The sequence below is a fragment of the Propithecus coquereli genome, unplaced genomic scaffold (assembly GCF_000956105.1).
Source record: "Propithecus coquereli isolate 6110/MARCELLA unplaced genomic scaffold, Pcoq_1.0 Scaffold117, whole genome shotgun sequence".
In the NCBI taxonomy this organism is placed as follows: domain Eukaryota; kingdom Metazoa; phylum Chordata; class Mammalia; order Primates; family Indriidae; genus Propithecus; species Propithecus coquereli.
This window is the reverse complement of record NW_012135747.1, coordinates 2575045-2595741: the sequence shown is the minus strand read 5'-3', so window position 1 is coordinate 2595741 and position 20697 is coordinate 2575045. Positions and strand designations below refer to the sequence as shown.

Below are 20697 nucleotides of genomic sequence, written 5' to 3'. Positions count from 1 at the left end.
TGGTATAATTATACAGAATATAACAACTTCAAGTGATATGAAAACACTATTATTTGGTTGTCTATCTCTATTAGGGTACGTCCTAAGGTCAGGGTACGTCCTAAGGTCAAAAAGAATTGTAAAACAGTTTAAAAAATTTGTTGAGTAATCACAATATTAGTGGTAATGTTGGTATTGTTAAGCAGTAAATGTTTAAGTCTGGAACATTTTGTCACATCAAGTACACTAGGTAGCGAGGAAGCCACCAAAGAGTACTAAGGTTGTTTCAAAAGGACTCAGGTACCAGCTTGAAGAATTCTCCCTGGACAAAGATGGGACAATATAAGCATCTATAAAGACAATAACTGCAATGGACTGGAAAACATCAGACATGCTTAAATCCATGAATATATAATGATACTTAAAAACAAAACCAAGAACTGCATTGTTACCACTGGAAAATGATAATGAACTGATTTATTCTTTTGAAAAATTGGTAAATAGAATAAACCCTTTCCCACATGAACTGTACTACTAAGGAATCAAACAGTGTGGGAAAATTTCTCTATCTGGAAGTATCCAAGCTAATAAATGAAAAAGAAATATTAGAATTAGAGTGGCACCATTTTGCAACTCCTAATGAATTAATGGCTCTAGGCACTGAGCATCAACAGTGGCTAACATCATACAAGACCGCCAGCCTGACAGAAGGATTAAATAGTACATCGAGGTTTTTATAACCGATAGATAGATACTCTACTCAAATTTCTTTCAACTCAGAGCTCTACAAATGGACCATTCATTTCACTTATAGTCTCTAAATCAGGGGTCAAGAAACTTTTTCTGTAAAGAGCCAGGTGGTAAATATTTTAGGCTTTATTGGCCATGAGGTCTCTGTGTAACTACTCAATTCTGCCTCTACTGTTGTAGCTTGAAAGCCATCCTGGACAATAGGTAAATGAGTGGGCATGACTTTATCTACAAAAACATGTGGTGGGAAGAATTTGGCTAATGGACTAAAGTTTGCTAAGCCCTGACCTAAATGATAAGGTAGAGAGATCAATGATACCTAATGATAAGTGAATTTTTCCCAGAAGAAAAGTTAATCTGGCAATTATTATTCAATCCCCAAATTGAAATCAGCAGAAGGAATAGTCAACATTGTTAATTTGAAATGTGTGGTAAGCATTAATGTGTTTTGATGACTCCAAGTCCAAAAATTTGTAATTTTTAAAATTGTAATAAAGCAGATCTCTGAACAAAATATAGTAGGAATCTAGTAATAACTCTTATATACTGAGTTAACTTGGCACATATAGGTATACATACATAGGTATATACACAGAAGTAATTTAGACCGTTGGACATTTACCTTATCAGAAAACCAAATGAGCCTGGAATCTTCATAATACCTGAACATGCCATATTTAGGATCCAATAATTCCCTCATGATGAGCAAGAAAAATTCTTTGCGTACCCCTCCTGCATCAACAGCATCTTCTCCAACAAATATAACCTACAATAGCATAATGCAAACACTGAGTAGACTGGAAAGAAATCAAAGTACATTCTGGAGACCGTATAACATGTTATTCATTACGTATAAATGCTCAACAATCATTTAAAAAAATACATAATTATATTTATTAAATTTTAAAAATTCACTCACTAAAAACAAATAGGAAAACTTGAAACACAGCTTCCGAATAAACGCCCCAATTATAAAACAGAAAATGTCAAATTACCTTGAGTGGCTTTTTGTAATCTATGTTCTTTGTTTTCCTGAGGACTTCCATCGCATCTCCTACAATATTTTCTCTACGCACCACTAGAATTAAGCAGGGATTCACAGATTCAATCACTGGGAGAAAAAGAGAGGAGACGTTCTGTCTGTGGGCCTGGTCAATGGCCATCTAGAAAACAAAAGATTAAAATTTTAATAGCAATGCTACAAAGAAGCTATTGTGACTGGATAAGCTAACATCTACCTATTATGTATAGGTATGCAATAATTCCTATAATAATTCCTATGCTACTGAATTCATACAACACCTAACAGAGTATCTAGTACAGCATAAAAATTGAACTGAACATAAAGAGTATCTTTTTAAATTTTTTATATTAATGTCTAACTCATAACACCATTAAGTAAGCATAGAATTATGATAATAATGGTAAATCTAAAACTGGAGAGTAGGGATAGAGATTGAGGAGAAAAAAAACAGCATAAAACAAACCTTTACAGAGAATTAGTACAACCTAAGGAAGTACTACAGAAATCCATCTACTAGGGTGATCATCGCATGTGTTCACAAACCAAGCATTTGGCTTTTATCATCTAAAGCATTTATTCTTTTCCTATCGTTTTCCCTGGGTTCTTGTCTAAAATGGAATATCCCATATTAAAAGCACCTAAGTTATTAACTTACCATTTTAACAAAGACCTCCAAAAAACTGGTTTACTAGTTGTTAGCACAGAAACCTACAAAAATATTTATTTCTGTTGATGAAAATGGAAATAAGCTCATCTCTAAAACTCCTCCTAGTATTTATTAAAATATGTGGAGGGATTTAGAATACCACATGCATTTACTTGAACAGAATGAAAACGATTATTAAGATTTAGGGTTTTTAAATTTTAAAAAGTATTTTTAGAATATTAAACATTCAAAGTCTCTTTTCATCCTTTCCTTAGTCCTTATCCTGTATAGTGAGATATTCTATACCAGAGGAGAAAGCTCAAAATCTTTTTTATTTACAGGTTTAAATGATAAAGCAAACTTACTGTAACTCTTCAAAGTCATAATATGAATTAGTTTTTAAAAAATGAAAGAATGCTCAACATAAAATGGAAGGGGGGCCAGGGAGATAGGAATGGGAGAAGAAAGAGGAACAGGAGATAATGATGAGCAACCTCAGGAAAATAGCTTATTACTAAAACTTTCTTCAAGGAAATTTTAACATCCTCCTAACAAGTGATCAAATGCTTCTTACTTTAACATCATCTCACTAGTGACTTCCACCTTTTATCAAGTATATAAATACATAATGAAGCAAGATTTTGAAACAAACCAATATTTTATCAAGCAAACTAGTTAACACTGTTCATAAAGATTGCATATTTCTGTAATGAAAAGGATTATACCATTTTTTAAGATACAAACTGATTACGGTCTAAATTATTCTATTTTCATTGCAGCCCTTTTTTATAAGCAGCCCTCCTAAGAATACACATGGCACATGCGGCAGTCTTCTTTGTAGCTATCCAAGGTCCTTTGAGTACATTGATTAATGATTATAGGCAAATTTCAAATATTTATTTTCTAAAAACATCACAGAAACAATTTTAAAAAACCCTCTCAAATCAGATTAGTACTATACAATATTTTACCTGCATCTGTAAGACTGCATCTGTTTGTAACAGAGTAGTTTTTGCTTGGGCATCAAATACAAATGGATATGTGCAGATTGTAACAGGGATATCTGCCAACTGGAAATAAAAAATTAACTTATTAGTACAAATTGATTTGTGATAAACTTATTGTGGGTGCTGTCGTTTCTTATAAAGTTGATCATATTCTTAGTTTACTCACATGTGGTTAAGGAATTATAAATAAAACAGGTTGCTTATTTCTGAATATAGAATTTTTATTAATAATTAGTTGAGGCTTTGGAATAAAGCCAATTCCCAATTTTAGGAGGGAACCATATATTTAAGAGTCCATAAAATTATAAATTACAAGTATCTTTTGCTTCGCATACATTAACTCCAAGTTTCAGCACATGAGGTTGCAAACTTATTCTAAAATTAGGGGCTTCTATGTTAAATACAGTATCCACTTCCCACATGTTAGGGCTACTCTAGCAACTGAGGCCAGTTATAAGTAATCGGCCTATTCCTTCAGCTAACAAATATTTACTGAATGTCATTGTCATTAGGGTCCCAAAATTATGAGTTCAACACTCTGTTCATTCACTTAACATACAAAAAAAGCAATATTAGTATTATTATTCTGTTAGCCCTTAAAGTTAGCAGAACTAATCTATTATTATCACTATCAGAAACAATTATTTATCCTAGCAGATAATGCAGTGATTGAGTGCTAATTATTTTAACAGTGCAGTAAAATACAAAGAGTTATCAGTTGTCAGTCATACTTTCTTGCAGTTGGAAGAAGATCTACTCCTATCATCTAAACAAGGCAATACTTTTGTGCCTGTCCTGACGCGGAGCTGCTGTTATAAGGCTTCCAATGAAGCAGCAATACACCATAAACAATCCCTTCTTATGAAGTGATCAAAAAGTTCTTTATATTAAGTCCAAATCTGCATTTCTATATATCACTATGCATCGTTTAGTCTTTGTTTTGCTCCTGCAGGGAAGTGTACGTGACTGAAATATTTTAAGTTCTGATCATTCTCTCCCTAAATTGTCTTTTTTCCACTCTAAACATTCCCAGTGTTTCTAGCCATTCTGAAAATAATATGGTTTCTAGCTCTTTTTTATCCTGCCTTCTCTTGAATATATTTCAATTTATCTAAGTCTCTCTTATCTATAGCCACCAAAAACAAATTAATCTAATATTGCCCAATCACTATCAATTCTTTGCTCTCAACATATGAGACAATATGTGAGTTATATGCACCTGATATAAATTATCACTCTTCAAAATCTCCCATGTGACAAAGTTTACACCTTCATCCTATATTAGTGGCAAAACATAGCTATTGATCATAGAAAGTCAGTTTACTTCTCTGAAACTCAAAAAGATTTAAGTATTCCTAAAGTGCTTCTTTGGCTCCAAAACACCATGTTTTCACAACTTTACTTCTATCTGAGAATGAGGAAGCAAACAATATTAGACCTACAATTTAAAGCTAACTCAAAATGCCTTATTGGTTCAAGTGCCGGAAAAAGCATAGCAAAAAACAAACAAAAAGCAAAGCAAAGCAAAACTGGACATCTCTAACAGATAAAAGAAGTATTATAATGTTCCCAAGTGTTAAAAGGGCAGTTTAGGGTTGTTTACTACGTAAGCCAAAGTGCTAGAACTTTATATATTACGATAGCATGTGAGACAAAGTGAGAAAGATCATAATGAAAGAGCTTAATTTTGTGACCATTCTGATTACCAATTATTAGTTTAAAAAAATAAAGCTCATTTTACTTCTCTAATATAAAATGTTTTCTGCCTTATTAGGTAGGCATTTATCAAATTTTAAAGTAAAAGTTCGCTTTTTTATATTGTGAGGACACATTACATTTTATATTGGAAGATTTGAGGAGGATAGGAACTATTCTAAAGCAAATATTGTTGAAAGGCATCATATAGGTGTAATGTTAACTAAAATAGGCGTTACTTTTCTTCAGAAAATTCTTCTGAAATGTTAAAACAGGATAATTTCTATAGACTTAATTTTAAGAATGATATATATATATATATATATATATACACACACACACACATATAAAAATCATACAGAAAAGGAACCTTTGGCTCTCCCATCACTTAGGACAAAAAAGAGTATATCTTACTCTGAACATGAGACTTTATTACACCAAACTTACCTCAGTTAATCCATGGTTGACATCCTAAGACAGCAATGCAGAATATAACAATAATGAGGAAAGAGCAATGTTAGTGTCCAAATTTAACTATTTCTATTCAAAGTAGCATTTCATATATGTTGCTATAGCAGAATATTGAATTAATGAGGTAGAAAATACATCTACAACAAAACTTACCCTTTCCACATGCATCTTATATATCTATATCTATATCTTTGTTTCAGTACCCTGTGATCATAAAATTATCGAGGCTTGAACATAATGAAATTTGGTTTCAGCAACTTAGCACCCCCATTTGTAAAATTTAGGTAGAAAAGGGAAACTAATTCTAAGCCTGACTTGGTCTTGAAGAAGTAATTTTATGGCTCAGTTTCTCTACCTGGAAAATGGAGAAAACATTCCTCAGAAGACTTGGTTAATCTTGACAAAATATTTGAAAGTGTTTAGTAGATTAAATTGCTATATGGAAACAAAGTGAGAAAAAATAAGCCACAAATTGTTTTTATTTGACAGAAAAAACCAGTAAAACATAAGGTATCTTATATTAAGCATTATTTAAAACTGAATTAATGTAAAATAGAAAGTAGAGGACAGGACACAGGGGTTGGTAAGTAGAAAGAAGAAATGAAGAGAGAAAGATGTACTTATGAAGGAAATAATAGTGGAAATTATAATGTAAGCTTACCACTTTATTGAACAGAAATGTGCAATTTCTTATGGAAAGCTTCCCCATATGCTCAGAGTACAGACTCATGTAAAGCACTAGAAATACGTTACTATTATAAATTTGTGGATGGTGCTTTGTGTAGCGAGGATCGAATCTTATCCAAAGAGAGGGCACTGCCCTTGGCTATGGGGAGGCGAACTATGCCTGACAGACAGAGTGTCTTTGTTTGCCTGGGAGCTTTAGCCACTGGACAATCTAACAATGTGATTTATGATGGGGGCTTGGGCCATGTGGTATCAGTTCTGCCTCCAGAAGAGCTGGGGACTAATGGTCAGCCACATGAGCAGGATGTGTCTGAGCCCCAATAAAAACTCTGGGCACCAGGGTTCAGGTAAGCTTCCTTGGCTAGCAAAACTCTGTGAGTAAGGTCACTCATTGATGCTGAGAAAGTAAGTCATCCATGACTCCATGGGGAAAGGACAACAGAAGCTCTGCCTTTGGTAGTTTTATTAGACTCTGCCCTATGTACTTTTTCCCTTGGCTGATTTTAACCTGTATCCTTCTCCTGTAATAACCTGTAATCATCAGTGTAATAGTTTTCAGTAAGTTCTGGGAGGCCTTATAGCAAATTATCAACCCTGAGAGTAGTTTGGGGAACCCCTCAAACTTGCAATTGGTATTCGAAGTGAGGGCAGTCTTATGTGGACTATTCTCTCTAATTTTGCAGTTGACTAAGTTTTCATATGCCATGAGGGTGATTACTGGAGGCTTTAAGACATGAACAAAGACTTAGGGTTCTTTCACCATATTGTCTTAAATAAAGCCAAAGCAGTGCAAGCATAAGCAAAACATGACTCTATGCAAATCCTATTACGAGAAAGAAAATTATTGATAATAGTTTCTTTCAACAAATTCAGAGTACCAAGCTATTACTATGTAAGTGTTGCTACTGGAAGTGTTAACAAGAAGGTCTTTAGAGGCTTTTCTGCAAAAAAGACCTTTTAGATTTTACTCGGTTTAAATGGAAGGCGATTTAAAAGGAACACCTGAAATCCTTTTACAGTATATCTTGTGGGACTTTTTATTAAAAAAAGAACATTATTATTTTAGAGCACTTTTAGGTTCAAAATTGGAAGGAAGGTACAAATTTCCCACATAACACAAATATATATATATGCATAGCCTCGCGCATTATCAACATCCCTGTTGTAAGACACTTAAAAAGTGTTATTACTACTAAGAAAGTTTAAATAAGCAAAGAAACACCTATCAAAATTCACCTATGGCCTGCTTGATAACTACACTAGAAACCATGGGAGTTAATATTAATATTATAGGAGATAGATGTTATCCCTGGGTAAATAGTGGAACATTAATATATATGCATTATCTTTTTTATTACTACATGTAATTAGATATAGGTGGTATGCATATCATTATCCACTAAGGAGGTCAATAAGACAGTGTTAAAATTTATAGTGTAATTAAGCCATACTAAAGTAGAATATGATTTGGTTATATCAAAAATTTGACTGTGGAGAGATGTGAACTGTCAGGAAGATGAAAATAATAGGTCATAAAAAACTTGAGAAAAGAAGAGACTATCAGACGTAGGTAAAATGGTTTATCTAGGAGAGAAACATCAAAGGGAAAACCAGATTAAGTTCATTATTCGAAATTTCAGTTTAAGGACTGAAGTTTGTAGACAAAGGCTCAAACATTTAAAAAAGTAAATGCTATAAAAAGCAAGAATAAATTCTTCTGGGAAATATTAAGAGTTGCAAGGCAGCTCAAATTAAATTAAAGTAGTAGTTTCAAGGGAAATTTACAAGGAAAACAAAGTGGTGTGGGGGGTGGGGACAAGATAACAAAAACATGTGAGATGAATGGAAGGTCTATTGTTAAAAATTCAACACACCACTCAATGTATGAGTGAGCTACTATTGGCTCCGAATCCATACTGTCAAGCACTAACTGCTGGCTGTTTTTAAGGAAGATGAGGGGAGCCTGAAATTGGGTTAAGGCATATCTAATTTACTCAATGTCATAGTTACTCAAGGTCCTAGAAGCTAGAGTAACAAAGGCCTAAATAAATGAATGTTCAAAAGTCAGAGTTTCAAGGTCTAAATCAGACTTCACTAAGGCTTTTAACACCAATGGTTAATGAGAGTTCCAGTTTTTTTGTTTTTTTTTTTTTTTTTGAGACAGAGTCTCACTGTGTTGCCCAGGCTAGAGTGCCGTGACATCATCCTCGCTCACAGCAACCTCAAACTCCTGGGTTCAAGCGATCCTCCTGCCTCAGCCTCCCGAGTAGCTGGGACTACAGGCATGCGCCACCATGCCCGGCTAATTTTTTCTATACATTTTTAGTTGTCCGATTAATTTCTTTCTATTTTTAGTAGAGACGGGGTCTCGCTCTTGCTCAAGCTCGTCTCGAACTCCTGAGCTCAAACAATCCACCCACCTCGGCCTCCCAGAGAGCTAGGATTACAGGCGTGAGCCACCGCGCCTGGCCAGAGAGTTCCAGTTTTTAAAGACAAAAAGGATGCAGCACCTTGGCACCTTTTAGTTTCAACTGATTACTCATGGCAAAACACTAAACCACTGCTGGTGTCATACTGATTTAAGGGCATAACATAGGTTTACTCTGAGATGATATAAAGAAAAGATACTGAAGTTACTTCATAATTCAAATAAATAGGAAGGGTCTTAGCTAAGACAGAAATAAAAGGATACTTCTAAAATGAAGGAGATGAAAATACACAAACATAATTTGGTAATTCAAGGCAGAAGGAAAGAAAATGATAATATGATCAGTCTAAGAATCTGAAGACTGGATCCCTGTAAAATATTAATGCCATTAAAAATGACAAGGCAGCTTTAAAAAGCAAGGACGAACTTTTCTGGGAAATATTAGAGCTTCAAGGGACTTTCAGTCAACTTCTTTACTTTATCAAGTGAGAAAGAAATCCAACCTAGGGAAGTTAAATACTGATACATCTTTCCAAAGCTGATTCACCCAGATGTTAGACCAGTTTATCTTCCTATTTTGCTGGTGAACATGCAATGTTGCTAGCTCAACACCTGCCCACAGATAATGTACAACAACTTAATGCCACAGAACTAATACAGTGATGATTTATACATGCAACACAATATTAAATAAATAAGATTTATGACATAAATATATAATATCAAAGAGTATAAAATTTTCATCAATTTACCACAGTATATTTATTAGTACTTACTTACATCTGACATGGTTCACATAGGTATACATTCAGTTTTTGGAAAAAATAGCATTTGCATTTTTAAAAAATACTTAACTTGAATCTCACTGAAATTGAAACAGGATAGGCCTTTTTATACTTTATTCTGCATTAGTCAATTTTTATCAAATATACATTGGTAATACACATGTATAATAATTAAAAGTATAAGAAAGGGAAGAAAAAAGAAGAAAGAGTTTGGTAGTAACCACAAGGGTATTTTAATAAATAATTTAAGAGAAAAGTTAAAGGATGGTAAGGAAATGTACACTGAGAACAATACCTAGAAAGTGAAGGAAAATGGTAAAATAGCAGAAGATGAAAGAGAGAGAGAGAAAATGTACATGCTTTTTTATTTTGCCAAGAGATCACAGCAGAGGGAAAAAGAGATAAAAAGCAAAGTAATCCAAATGGAACAATAGTTTTACACATCAAGCTCAGAGTCTTGGGAAAAAACACAGATTATGTAGTAACTAGTAGGAGTAAGAAAATCAAGGAAAGTCTTCACAAAAACATCTAAGTAGAAAGAGGTGGAAAAAGGATGAGGGAATGAGCTGAAACTTTAGGCATCTCAGCAGTACGAAAGAATATTACAGGGAAGGTTTGAGGAGGTGAGGGGTAAAAACTCACCTAACGGGTACAATGAACATTATTCAGGTGATGGGCACACTAAAATCCCTGACTTTAGCATTATAAATGGTATCCATGTAACAAAAACATTTGTACCCCCTTAATATTTTGCAATTAAAAAAAAAAGAAAAAATAGGATATTACAAGGAAAGCCAATAATTTCACAGAATTAGTTATTACAGTTTAGGGATCAGAGAAGTATATACCTGATGGATTCTTAAAATCCTTGACTGGGAAAGAAAGGTAATAGAGAAAAAAAACCCAACAGACCATGGCATAAAGACAAAATAATTTTCTTGCAGTGTTTAGAACAAGGTAAAGTTATTAGATATAAATTCTAGGTCAAAGCTCATCTGATAGAGTTCTCAGTGATACAGTCAGATATTACTCTGCAGGACAATGTTTCTCAAACTGGGTGAGGAGATTCCCAGGAGATATATTCTTAGGGGGTCTATGAGTGCTCTGGGAGAATTTTAAATTTAGTGTTTACTATCAATACTTTTAAAAATTGATTTAAAAAAGCTAAAATTAGGAAAATCCATTTATAATCCCACTATTGCCATGAAACTCCAAGGCCTACGATGGTTCTGATTATAGCCAAACTGTTTCCAGACAGGATTTCTGTAATTGTCTGGGACTTTGTACTTAAATGGTATTTTTGATGAGTCATGGCCACCAAATGAGTATCACATCTCATTCTAAAAGCTAACATTTCATTTTAGTACACAGAAAAAGGCAGCAAGGGAACAGACTTATCAGACACCTCAGAGCAGAGGCCACTGCCAAACTTGCAGCGTGTGTCAAGGAAGCCAGTTAACAATAATCACCATTTTACCAAGACTTAACCATGTGTCAGCAACTACCCTAAGTACTTCTTATGGATCACATCAATTAATCTTCTCAATAACTGCTGAAGATAGGACTATTATCCTAATTTACAGAAAAGAAAATGAAATCTCAGAGAAATTAAATAATTTTCCTAAGGACACAGAGTTGAATAAATGCTGGAGGTGGGAGTTGAACCCAGGCACTTCCCTGCCCCAAAAAGATTTAGAGGAGTACAAGTGTTTTTTGTCACATGGATGAATTGTATAATGCTGAAGTTAGGGCTTTCAGTGTACCTATCACCAGAATAGTGTACAGTGCACCTGATAGGTAGACATTTATCCCTCACCCTTCTCCTACCCTCCTACCTTCTTACTTTTCAAAGTCCATTATACCACCTTATGACCATAGATAACCCTCATTTAGCTCCCACTTTTAAGTGAGAATATGTGGTATTTGTTGTTCCATTCCTGAGATACTTTATTTAAAATAATGGTCTCTAGTTCCATCCAAGTTGCTGCAAAAGACATTATTTCATTCCTTTTTATGGCTGAGAAGTACTCCATGATACACACATACATACAACCCCCACATTTTCTTTGTCCACTCACCAGTTGATGGGCATTTAGGTTGATTCTTTATCTTTGCAACTGTGAACTGTGCTGTGATAAATATTTGGGTGCAGCTGTCTTTTTGATATAATGACTTCTTTTCCTTTGGGTAGATATCCAGTAGTGGGATTGCTGGATCGAATGGCAGGTCTACTTTTAGTTCTCTGAAGAATCTCCATTCTGTTTTCCACAGAGGTTATACTAATTTACATTCCCACCAACACTGTATAAGCATTCCCTTTTTATTGTATCTGTGCCAATATCTTTTTTTTTTTTTTTTTTTTTTTAGTAATGGCCATTCTGACAGGGGTGTGGTAGAATCTCAGGGTGATTTTAATTTGCATTTCCCTGATGATTAGTGATGTTGAGCATTTCTTCATATGTTTCTTGGTCATTTGGTCTATCTTCTTTTGAAAAAAATCTGTTCATGTCTTTTGTCCACTTATTAATGGAGTTGTTCTGGCTGATTTTTTTTTTGAGTTCTTTGTACATTCTGGATATTAGTCCTTTGTCAGATGTATACTTTGCAAATATTTTCTCCCATTCTGTAGGTTGATTATTTACTCTGTTGATTATGTCCTTTGCTGTGCAGAAACTTTTTAGTTGAACAAGTCCCATTTATTTATTCTTGTTGTTACTGTATTTGTTTTCTGGGGTCTTAGTCATAAATGCTTTTCCTAGGCCACTGTCCAGAAGAGTTTTTCCTGTGTTTTCTTCTAGAATGGTTTCAGGTCTTATATTTAAGTCGTTAATCCATTTTGACTTAATTTTTGTGTAAGATCAGAGAGAGGGACCCAGTTTCATTCTTCTGCATGTGGGTATCCAGTTTTCCTAGCACCATTTATCATCAAATAGTGTGTATTTTCCCCAGTGTGTTGTTTTTGTCTGCTTTGTTGAAAATCAGTTGGTTGTAGCTACATGGCTTTATTTCTGGGTTCTCTATTCTTGTTTCATTGATGTGGCTACCTTTATACCAGCACCATGCTGTTTTGATTACTATAACCTTGTAGTATAATTTGAAGTCAGATAATGTGATGCCTACAGATTTTTTCTTGTTGCTTAAGATTTCTTTGGCTATTTTGGCTCTTTTTTGTTTTCATATGAAGTTTAGGATTGTTTTTTCTAGATCTGTGAAAAATGACATTGATATTTTGATAGGAATTGTGTTGAACCTGTAAATTACTTGGGGCAGTATGGACATTTTAACAATGTCAATTCTCCCAATCCATGAGCACAGAATGTTTTTCATTTTGTTTGTGTCATCTATGATTTCTTTGTGTCACTATGATTTCTTTCATCAGTGTTTTGTAGTTCCCCTTGTAGAGATCTTTCCCCTCCTTGATTAAATATATTCCTAGGTATTTTATTTTCTTTGAAGCTACTGTGAATGGCACTGAGCTCTTCATTTGACTCTCAGCTTGCCTGTTATAGGTATCCAGAAATGCTACTGATTTGTGTACATTAATTTTATAACCTGAGACTCTACTGAACTTATTGATCAATTCTTGGAGGCTTTAGGGTTTCTAGACATAAGACCATCAGCAAAAAGGATAGTTTCCTCTCCTTTTTCTTGATTTAGATGCCTTTTACTTCTTTCTCTTACCTGACTGCTCTGACTAGAACTTCCAGTACTATGTTGAACAGAAGTAGTTGACAATGTGCATGCTTGTTTTGTTCTGGTTACTCAGGGGGAATGCTTTCAACTTTTCCCCATTCAGTATGATGCTGGCTGTGGGTTTGTCATATATGGTTTTTATTATTTTGAGGTATGTTCCTTCTATAACGAGTTTGTTGAGTTTTTATCATGAATGGGTGCTGGCTTTTATCAAATGTTTTTCTTGCATCTACTGAAATGATCATATGATTTTTGTTTTTAATTCTGTTTATGTGGTGAGTCACATTTATTGATTAGCATATGTTGAACCACCCTTGCATCCCCTGGGATGAAATCCACTCAATCATGGTGAATTAATTTTTTCATGCACTATTTGATTCAGTTTGGTAGTATTTTGTTGAGGATTTTTGCATCTAAGTTGATGAGGGCTATTGGTCTGTAGTTTTTTGTTGTTGTTGTTGTGTATTTTCCTGGCTTTGGTATCAGGGTGATACTGGCTTCATAGAATTATTTAGGGACGATTCCCCCCTTCTTGACTTTATGGAACCGTTTCAGTAGGATAGGTGCCATTTTTCTTTGTAGGTCTGGCAGAATTTGACTGTGAATCCGCCCGGAGCGGGACTTTTTTTCCTTGGGACATTTTAAAATACTGTTTCAATCTTGCTACTTGTTATTGGTCTGTTCAGGATTTCCATTTCTTTCTGATTCAAGCTTGGGAGGTTGTGTGTTTCCAAAAATTTATCCATTTTCTCTAAATTTTCTAGTTTGTGTGCACAGAGACTTTCCTAGTAGTCATGGATAATATTTTGTATTTTTTTTAAATTTTTATGTAAGAAGTTTATTTTAACGTCTGCATATAGATGGGCTGAGGCCAAGATAGCATCAGCCAATATTTTGTATTTCTGTGGTATCAGTTGTAATGTCCCCTTTTTCAATTCTGATTGATCTTATTTGAGTCCTTTCTCTTCTCTTTCTGGTTAATCTAGCTAGTGCCCTATTGATTTTGTTTATCTTTTCAAAGAACCAACTTTTTGTTTTGTTGATCCTTCATATTCTGTCTTTTGTTTCCATTTTGTTTATTTCTACTTTGATCTCTGTTATTTCTTTTCTTCTGCTACCTTGAGGTTTGGTTTGTTCTTCTGTTATTAGTTAGTTCCTTCAAGTGTGACATTAGATTATTAATTCATGATCTTTCTGTCTTTCTGACATAGGCATTTAAGGCTATAATATTCCCTCCTAGAACTGCTTCTGTTGTATCCCAGAGATTTTGGAAGCTTGTGTAGTCTCTATCATGCAATTCAAAAAAATCTTTTTATTTCCATCTTGATTTTGTCATTCACCTAAGGATTGTTCAGCAGCAGGTTGTTTAATTTCTAGGTATTTGTGTAGTTTTGAGAGTTTCTCTTGGAACTAATTTCTAGTTTTGTTCCACTGTGGTCTTAGAAGATACGTGGTATGATTTTGATTTTTCTGCATTTGCTGAGACTTGTTTTGAAGCCAGGCACTCTTATGTTACTCTGCTTCCTTACCATATTTATGGTGTGAGCCAGGATTCCTAATCATCAGAACATAATCATCCTCCATACTAAATTAACATTAACTTGATTTTTAAATTTGTATTTTTATTTATAATTAAAAATTTGTTAAGGTTTTAGAGATCTTTTAAGAGCTAAGCATCAGAAGTTTAGAACTAGTTTAATGTGTATATATATTTATATAAGATAATTATAACAATATGTAAGTGAACACTGGGCTTTGTAAGAAATTGTTTTTCTTTAAAAGGAGTCCATATATCATTCCTGTTTCAAAAACACTGCTCATAGACCCAGGGTACCCTAGGTGGCATGTCAGGGGGTTCATATGCAGTCTTGGGATAAACAAGGTTCATTTCCTGAAGCATCAGTTTTTCTCAATGGTAAATAAATTAAATGCCTTTTACATTGCAGTATCTATTACGTCCAGAATATAAAATTAACTATGTTCAAAGAGAGAAAATGAGCTTCCAGAACAAGTCTTGCCAAGGGAAGATTAAAACCTCAAGAAATAGGTTATTTCTCCTGCCTTTACTGATGCTCTGGAAGAAGAATTTGAGAAGCTTCACCTAGGTCAGAGATTTAGTTCAAATAGGGAAGGAAAGAGGAAATATTCAAAACTTTCCTGAGGTCAATTATTTTCTTTCCTAAAAACCTATCCCTTGATTCCAGCTACCACTCCATTTTTCTGCTCCTTTTTAATGCAGAACTTCTTGAAAGTATTGCCTATGGTTAATGTTCTTGCTTCCTCACCTCCAAATTTCTCTTTAGCAATACCTCCAACTCTAGAATGGCATTATCAAGGTAACCAACTGACCTGCATGTAACTAAATTTACCATCAACTCTATGGTTTTACCCTCCTCCTCAGCAGCATTCAACACATTTTTTCACTTTTAAATTCTGGTTTCCATGACATTTCCCTGCTTTTCCTCCTTCCTCACCAGCCTTTCCTTCTTAATCTCCTTTGTGGATTTCTCTCCTTTCCTCATTTCATATCTAATCCATTAGTGATTCTTGTCCCTTTTATCTCCAAGAGGTATTCAAAGTCCATTTCCTTATTTCATCTGTACAACTACTATTCTAATCAAACCCATCATTTTCTCTTCCCTAATCTACTAAAATTAACAGTCTCACTGGTCTCCCTCTTTCATTTTTTCCCATTCCCTACCTAGCTAACAAAGCAATTATTCAAAATATAAATCAGACTAAGTTCCTCCCTGCTTACCATTCACTAATGGCTTACCGTAACACTTCAGATTAAATCATTCCTAATGCTAATTTACTAAACTCTCCATGATGTGTTCCTTGCCCATTTCTCTGATCCTTTCCCACTCCCATATTTTAGCTTTCTATACTTCGAACATGTCAAGCTTGTTCTCACCTAAGTCTTTTACTAAATGCTCATTTTTCTTTAAATTCTCTCTGTACTGTTTTTACAGGGCTGCCCCTTGTCATTTAGATTACCACTCAGTCCTGATCAGACAAGTCTTTTCAGATTACTCAATCTCGAGAAACCAGTCTTCACTTCATCCTCTCATTTTAATTCTCTATATAGTACATATTATTAGCTGGTATTTTTTTGCTTTGTTTATCATCAATTTTGTCCACTAAATTATAAATTTCATGAGACACAGGGCCCAAATGTGTCTGGCTCACCACTGTATTTTCAATACCTAAATCGGCACCTGCTACATAGGAAATTCTTACTAAATATTTGTTGAATGAGCAAATGAATAGACCTAAACCTACAGAATGGCTATAAATCTGATTCAGCCTTCCAGTAGTTCTAGAGAACAGTCAATGAGTCTCTCCCAGTCCTGACCTAAGTACCTATGGAAGGAAAACACATCTAGAAGTAAGTTGATTCCTGGAAGTAAAAGTATCCTAAAAATAGCATGAACTAACCAGGCTGCCATTCAAAAACTACTGTACCTTTTTAGTGCATACTAAACATATTCCAGATACTATCAGAGGTGCTAGCTGACAGAGTGCCTATCCACAAGAAGCCTAGTAAGCAATGAAAGGTTAATCACCCTTCTACAACTACTGCACACTACTGCACACACATTAAATTACCTCCTTTGGGGACAGAAAAGTTGGTCTCGAGTATACTAAAATGGCTAGTAAATAACAGTATTAAACCTGACTATTTTATATCTCACTGCTCACCCATTCCTACATTAAAACTTTATGTGCCTAATTCAAATTTTATAAGGCTATTCTACTATTTTAACAGACATTAAGTGTCTAATTATTAAAGACTTAGTATACATCTTGATGTGTATCAAAAATTTGAAATAAAATTAAACACTTAACAGGGAAAATTCAAAAACAGAATCAATGACTCTAAGATTCTCTTCTGGTAGTTTCAAAGCACTAATCTTACAAGAACAAAACATTTGTAAGAGTTTCAATATCAGGGACTCTAGTATTCTTAACATCAGAGAAATAAGAGGCAATCTCATGGAAAATAATTGAAAGTTATAAATCCATGTCACATTTGTATTTTTCTTTAGAAAACTGTAATATAGCTTTTCAGTTTAGATTTGGTAAAAGAGTGGAATGTTTGCTTATAAATATTGTATAATATATAGCTACTCCTTTACAATGTGTTTTTATTTTCTAAAAAAACAGCTTTAAATAAAAGCTCTGAAAAAACTTTGAGGTATTTCAGAAACAAGTTATTGGTTTTTTTTGTATTAGAACAAGTGATATATAGAAATGAAATCACAAAATGCACAGAAAACATACCATTCCATAGGCTTGCTGTTGGACCCAGTTGATATAATCATTCCTTATGTCTATCAATTCTTGTACTTCATGTATATAAAATTTATCATACTGTATAATCTGTCCCGTTTTCTCATTTACCTACAAAAAAGTGTAATTAACATTAAATTTAACCAGTAACTAAGACAGAGATTAAAAATGTTTAAATAGCAAAAGGCTTTGGACACTTAATTTTTTTCTTGCTATAAAAAATAATTACTGAGTGCCTACTATATATCAAATGCTGGTTAAGTGCTATGAGAGACACAAAGATTTGTAAGATGTGAGATCTGCATTCAGTACCCCAAAATCTAGAAGAGAAAGATATAAATGTCTTTATAATCACAACAGTATGAGATATGTACCATTAAAGTGTATATGGTATATATAACTAGAAACTATAAGGACTTATGGTTGGGAAATGGGACCTAAACAACAGTAATAATAGCTAATACTTGTTAAGTGTGGGATCTGTGCTGGGATCTCACTAGGAAAAACTTTAAGAGTTGACATCTGGGTATGATGTGAAAAATGAAGAGGGTACAAATTACCACCCCAGAGATTACTTACTAATTACAAAGGGAAAAACAAATTTTTATAGTGGAGAGTATCACCTTAACTGAGAGATCAAACTAATCATTACCAATACCAGAACAATGAATTATTATGTTCCTGGTAAAATATATGTACCATCTATGAAACAAAAAAGGTTTAACCCGAACATAATCAAGTCCCTTGATCTAAATTCTAGTCTGTAGGAAATACAAGGGATACAGGAACAAGTTAAACATCACCACGAGGAAAAAATCAGACAAATCGTGATTGTGGGATTTTTATAAGACTGGCCAGGATTCTTCAAAAAGTCAAGGTGATGGGGATAAAAAGGGTGGAGATGTTCTAAATTAAAAGAGACTAGAGGAATTCTGGTGCTGGATATGGCAGAACACTTTGTATCAGACTAATCCTCTTGACAATAACAATTATAAACTCTAGACAAAATATAAAAAAGCAGCTACTATACTTAAAAACACTGGAGATCAACCAAAAGTAGGCAGAAACAGGAATGGACATGATTTTTTTAAGGTGGAAAAAACATGTGAGATCCACATTTTTTCCCCAAACCAACATGAGGGGTGGGGACAGAGCTTAAGCAGAAAGCAGCAGTCTTACCAGACAAAGGAGCCAGAGGTTAGAGACTGGGGTTGCCGAACAGTGAGAATGAAAATCTCAGAAAAGAATCCAGAGGGTAATGCCCCAAAATCTGTGTGCAAATTCCCCTTCCATCTTTGGCTAACTCAAATCAAGAGTGCAAAAGATGATACTTGGAAGGGGGGAAAAAAACCAACAAAACAACAAAGAGCAGCAGCTGGGAGGCTACTCTAAAAGTAAAAGTTATAAAAAAGCATTTCCAAAGGAAAAAAGGCACATTTCACACTGATAAAATGATTAATTCACCAAGAAGTCACAACAATCCCAAATAGCAGAGACTCAAAATACATGAAGGAGAAAGTGACAGAACCACCATCATAGATGGAGATTTTAACATCCCCCTCTAGTTAACACACACGAAGACAAAATCAGCAACCATCAATGATTTGTACAATTTCAACGGACTTGAACTCACTGTTATGGAACACTTCACCCAATAATTGTACATAAAACATTCACTAAGATAGACCATATCCCGGACCATACAAGTCTTAATGTAATCAAAAACATTTAAAAGAATACAAAATATACAAAATATGTTCTCTGCTCCCAATGGAATTAAAAAGTCTGTAACAGAAAGATATTTGGAAAATCCCAGAATATTGCCAATTAAATAAAATACTTCTAAATTACCCAAAAAACTTTCTGGAACCAATGAGAGGGCTAAAGTACAAGATAACCAAGTAGCTTGAATTCCAAAGATGAGCAGATACTTCCAAAATGAAACAGGATGCCAGAAATGGCTCCTCTGTGTCCAAGCAAGATACCACTGTCATACAAGAAGTAATCAGCTAAAATTTTAAGAAATTACTTAAAGCTGAGTGTAGGATAGCTTGACAGTATAGAACCTCTGGAAGCCCCAGCAGTTTGCACTCACTCACCGACTCTTCCACATACCTTAGCTGGGTGCCCATGAGGGCAACCAGATACAAGGCAGAATATCAAGAGCCCCTCTCATTGGTACAAGGAATTGGTGGCCACTGTGATACAGGAATAAAGGCCCATCACCCTACCCAGATCCTTTCCTCACACAGAGCAAGAGCCTTAAGTCACTGAGGAAGGGGAAGCAAACTCATGCTTTGTTGCTGGGGGAAAAAAACCCTTCCATATCTGGGAGGAAGGGAGGCAAGAACAGTTCTGGGCCCAGAATCTTCTATAAACAGGATCAGAGGCCCCCCAGTGCTAGGAGAGGGAGCAGTAATTTCCATGCAAGACACATAAAAGAGCCAAAGCAGAGTTTGGCTGCCACAGAGATAAGGGGAAGGAACTCTGAGAAAGTCCCATCCTGAGGTCCAGGCACACATAATCTACCTAAGACCAAGGCTATACCACAACAAAGAACTTTTTCTGTTCCATCCCCTCTACCAATCTTGAAAGCACTGAGTAACACACAACACCAGTTTACCACTGACAACCGGCAAGAGTGAGGAGAGGCCTGCAGAGAAGGGCACCAACATTGAGAAAAACACACTTTGACACTCACCTCTGCCCTGAACACAAGACATCATTAGAGGAATTTGAGGCCTGTGGTGCAATGCTAACTAGAGAAATTAAAACTCAATCCCAACATAACTTCTGACTAGACTGATTTAACTTCCCACACTAACAGCCAGACAAAAGAAGGTATACCCATTTATAGGCTTTAAACCTACTTACTTCAGTTTCTACTATTTTACAGTTAGCTAAAACCTGTGAGACATAACAAAAATCAAATGAACAAAATAAAACAAAGGTGTCTAGAGACAAAGCAATTAACAGCCAGATTTGGCAACAACCCAGATGTTAGACCTAGAAAATAGGGGCTTTAGGAAAATATTTTAAGCTTAAAGTAAAAACACATCAAAATTTGTGGGTTGCCGCATAGCAAAAACAATACTGGGCAATAAAAACAAAATGGGAGGTATCAACTTACCAGACTTCAAACTTTATTATAAGGCTGTAGTAATCAAAACACCTTGGTACTGGCACAAAAATAGAGCCATTGACCAGTGGAACAGAACTGAGAACCCAGATATAAAACC

At 34.7% G+C, this 20697-nt stretch overlaps 1 protein-coding gene across 1 annotated transcript in view; it reads right to left on the bottom strand.

The window, feature by feature from the left end:
• HERC4 (HECT and RLD domain containing E3 ubiquitin protein ligase 4) overlaps window positions 1-20697 on the bottom strand; it is a 118316-nt gene that overhangs the window by 26578 nt on the left and 71041 nt on the right. Inside the window, exons 15-18 of the mRNA XM_012658566.1 lie at window positions 17450-17569; window positions 3371-3469; window positions 1725-1892; window positions 1352-1495 (exon numbers count right to left, since the gene is read on the bottom strand). Of these exons, the coding sequence (XP_012514020.1) occupies window positions 1352-1495; window positions 1725-1892; window positions 3371-3469; window positions 17450-17569 (531 nt within the window). The remainder of the gene's footprint in view (window positions 1-1351; window positions 1496-1724; window positions 1893-3370; window positions 3470-17449; window positions 17570-20697) is intronic.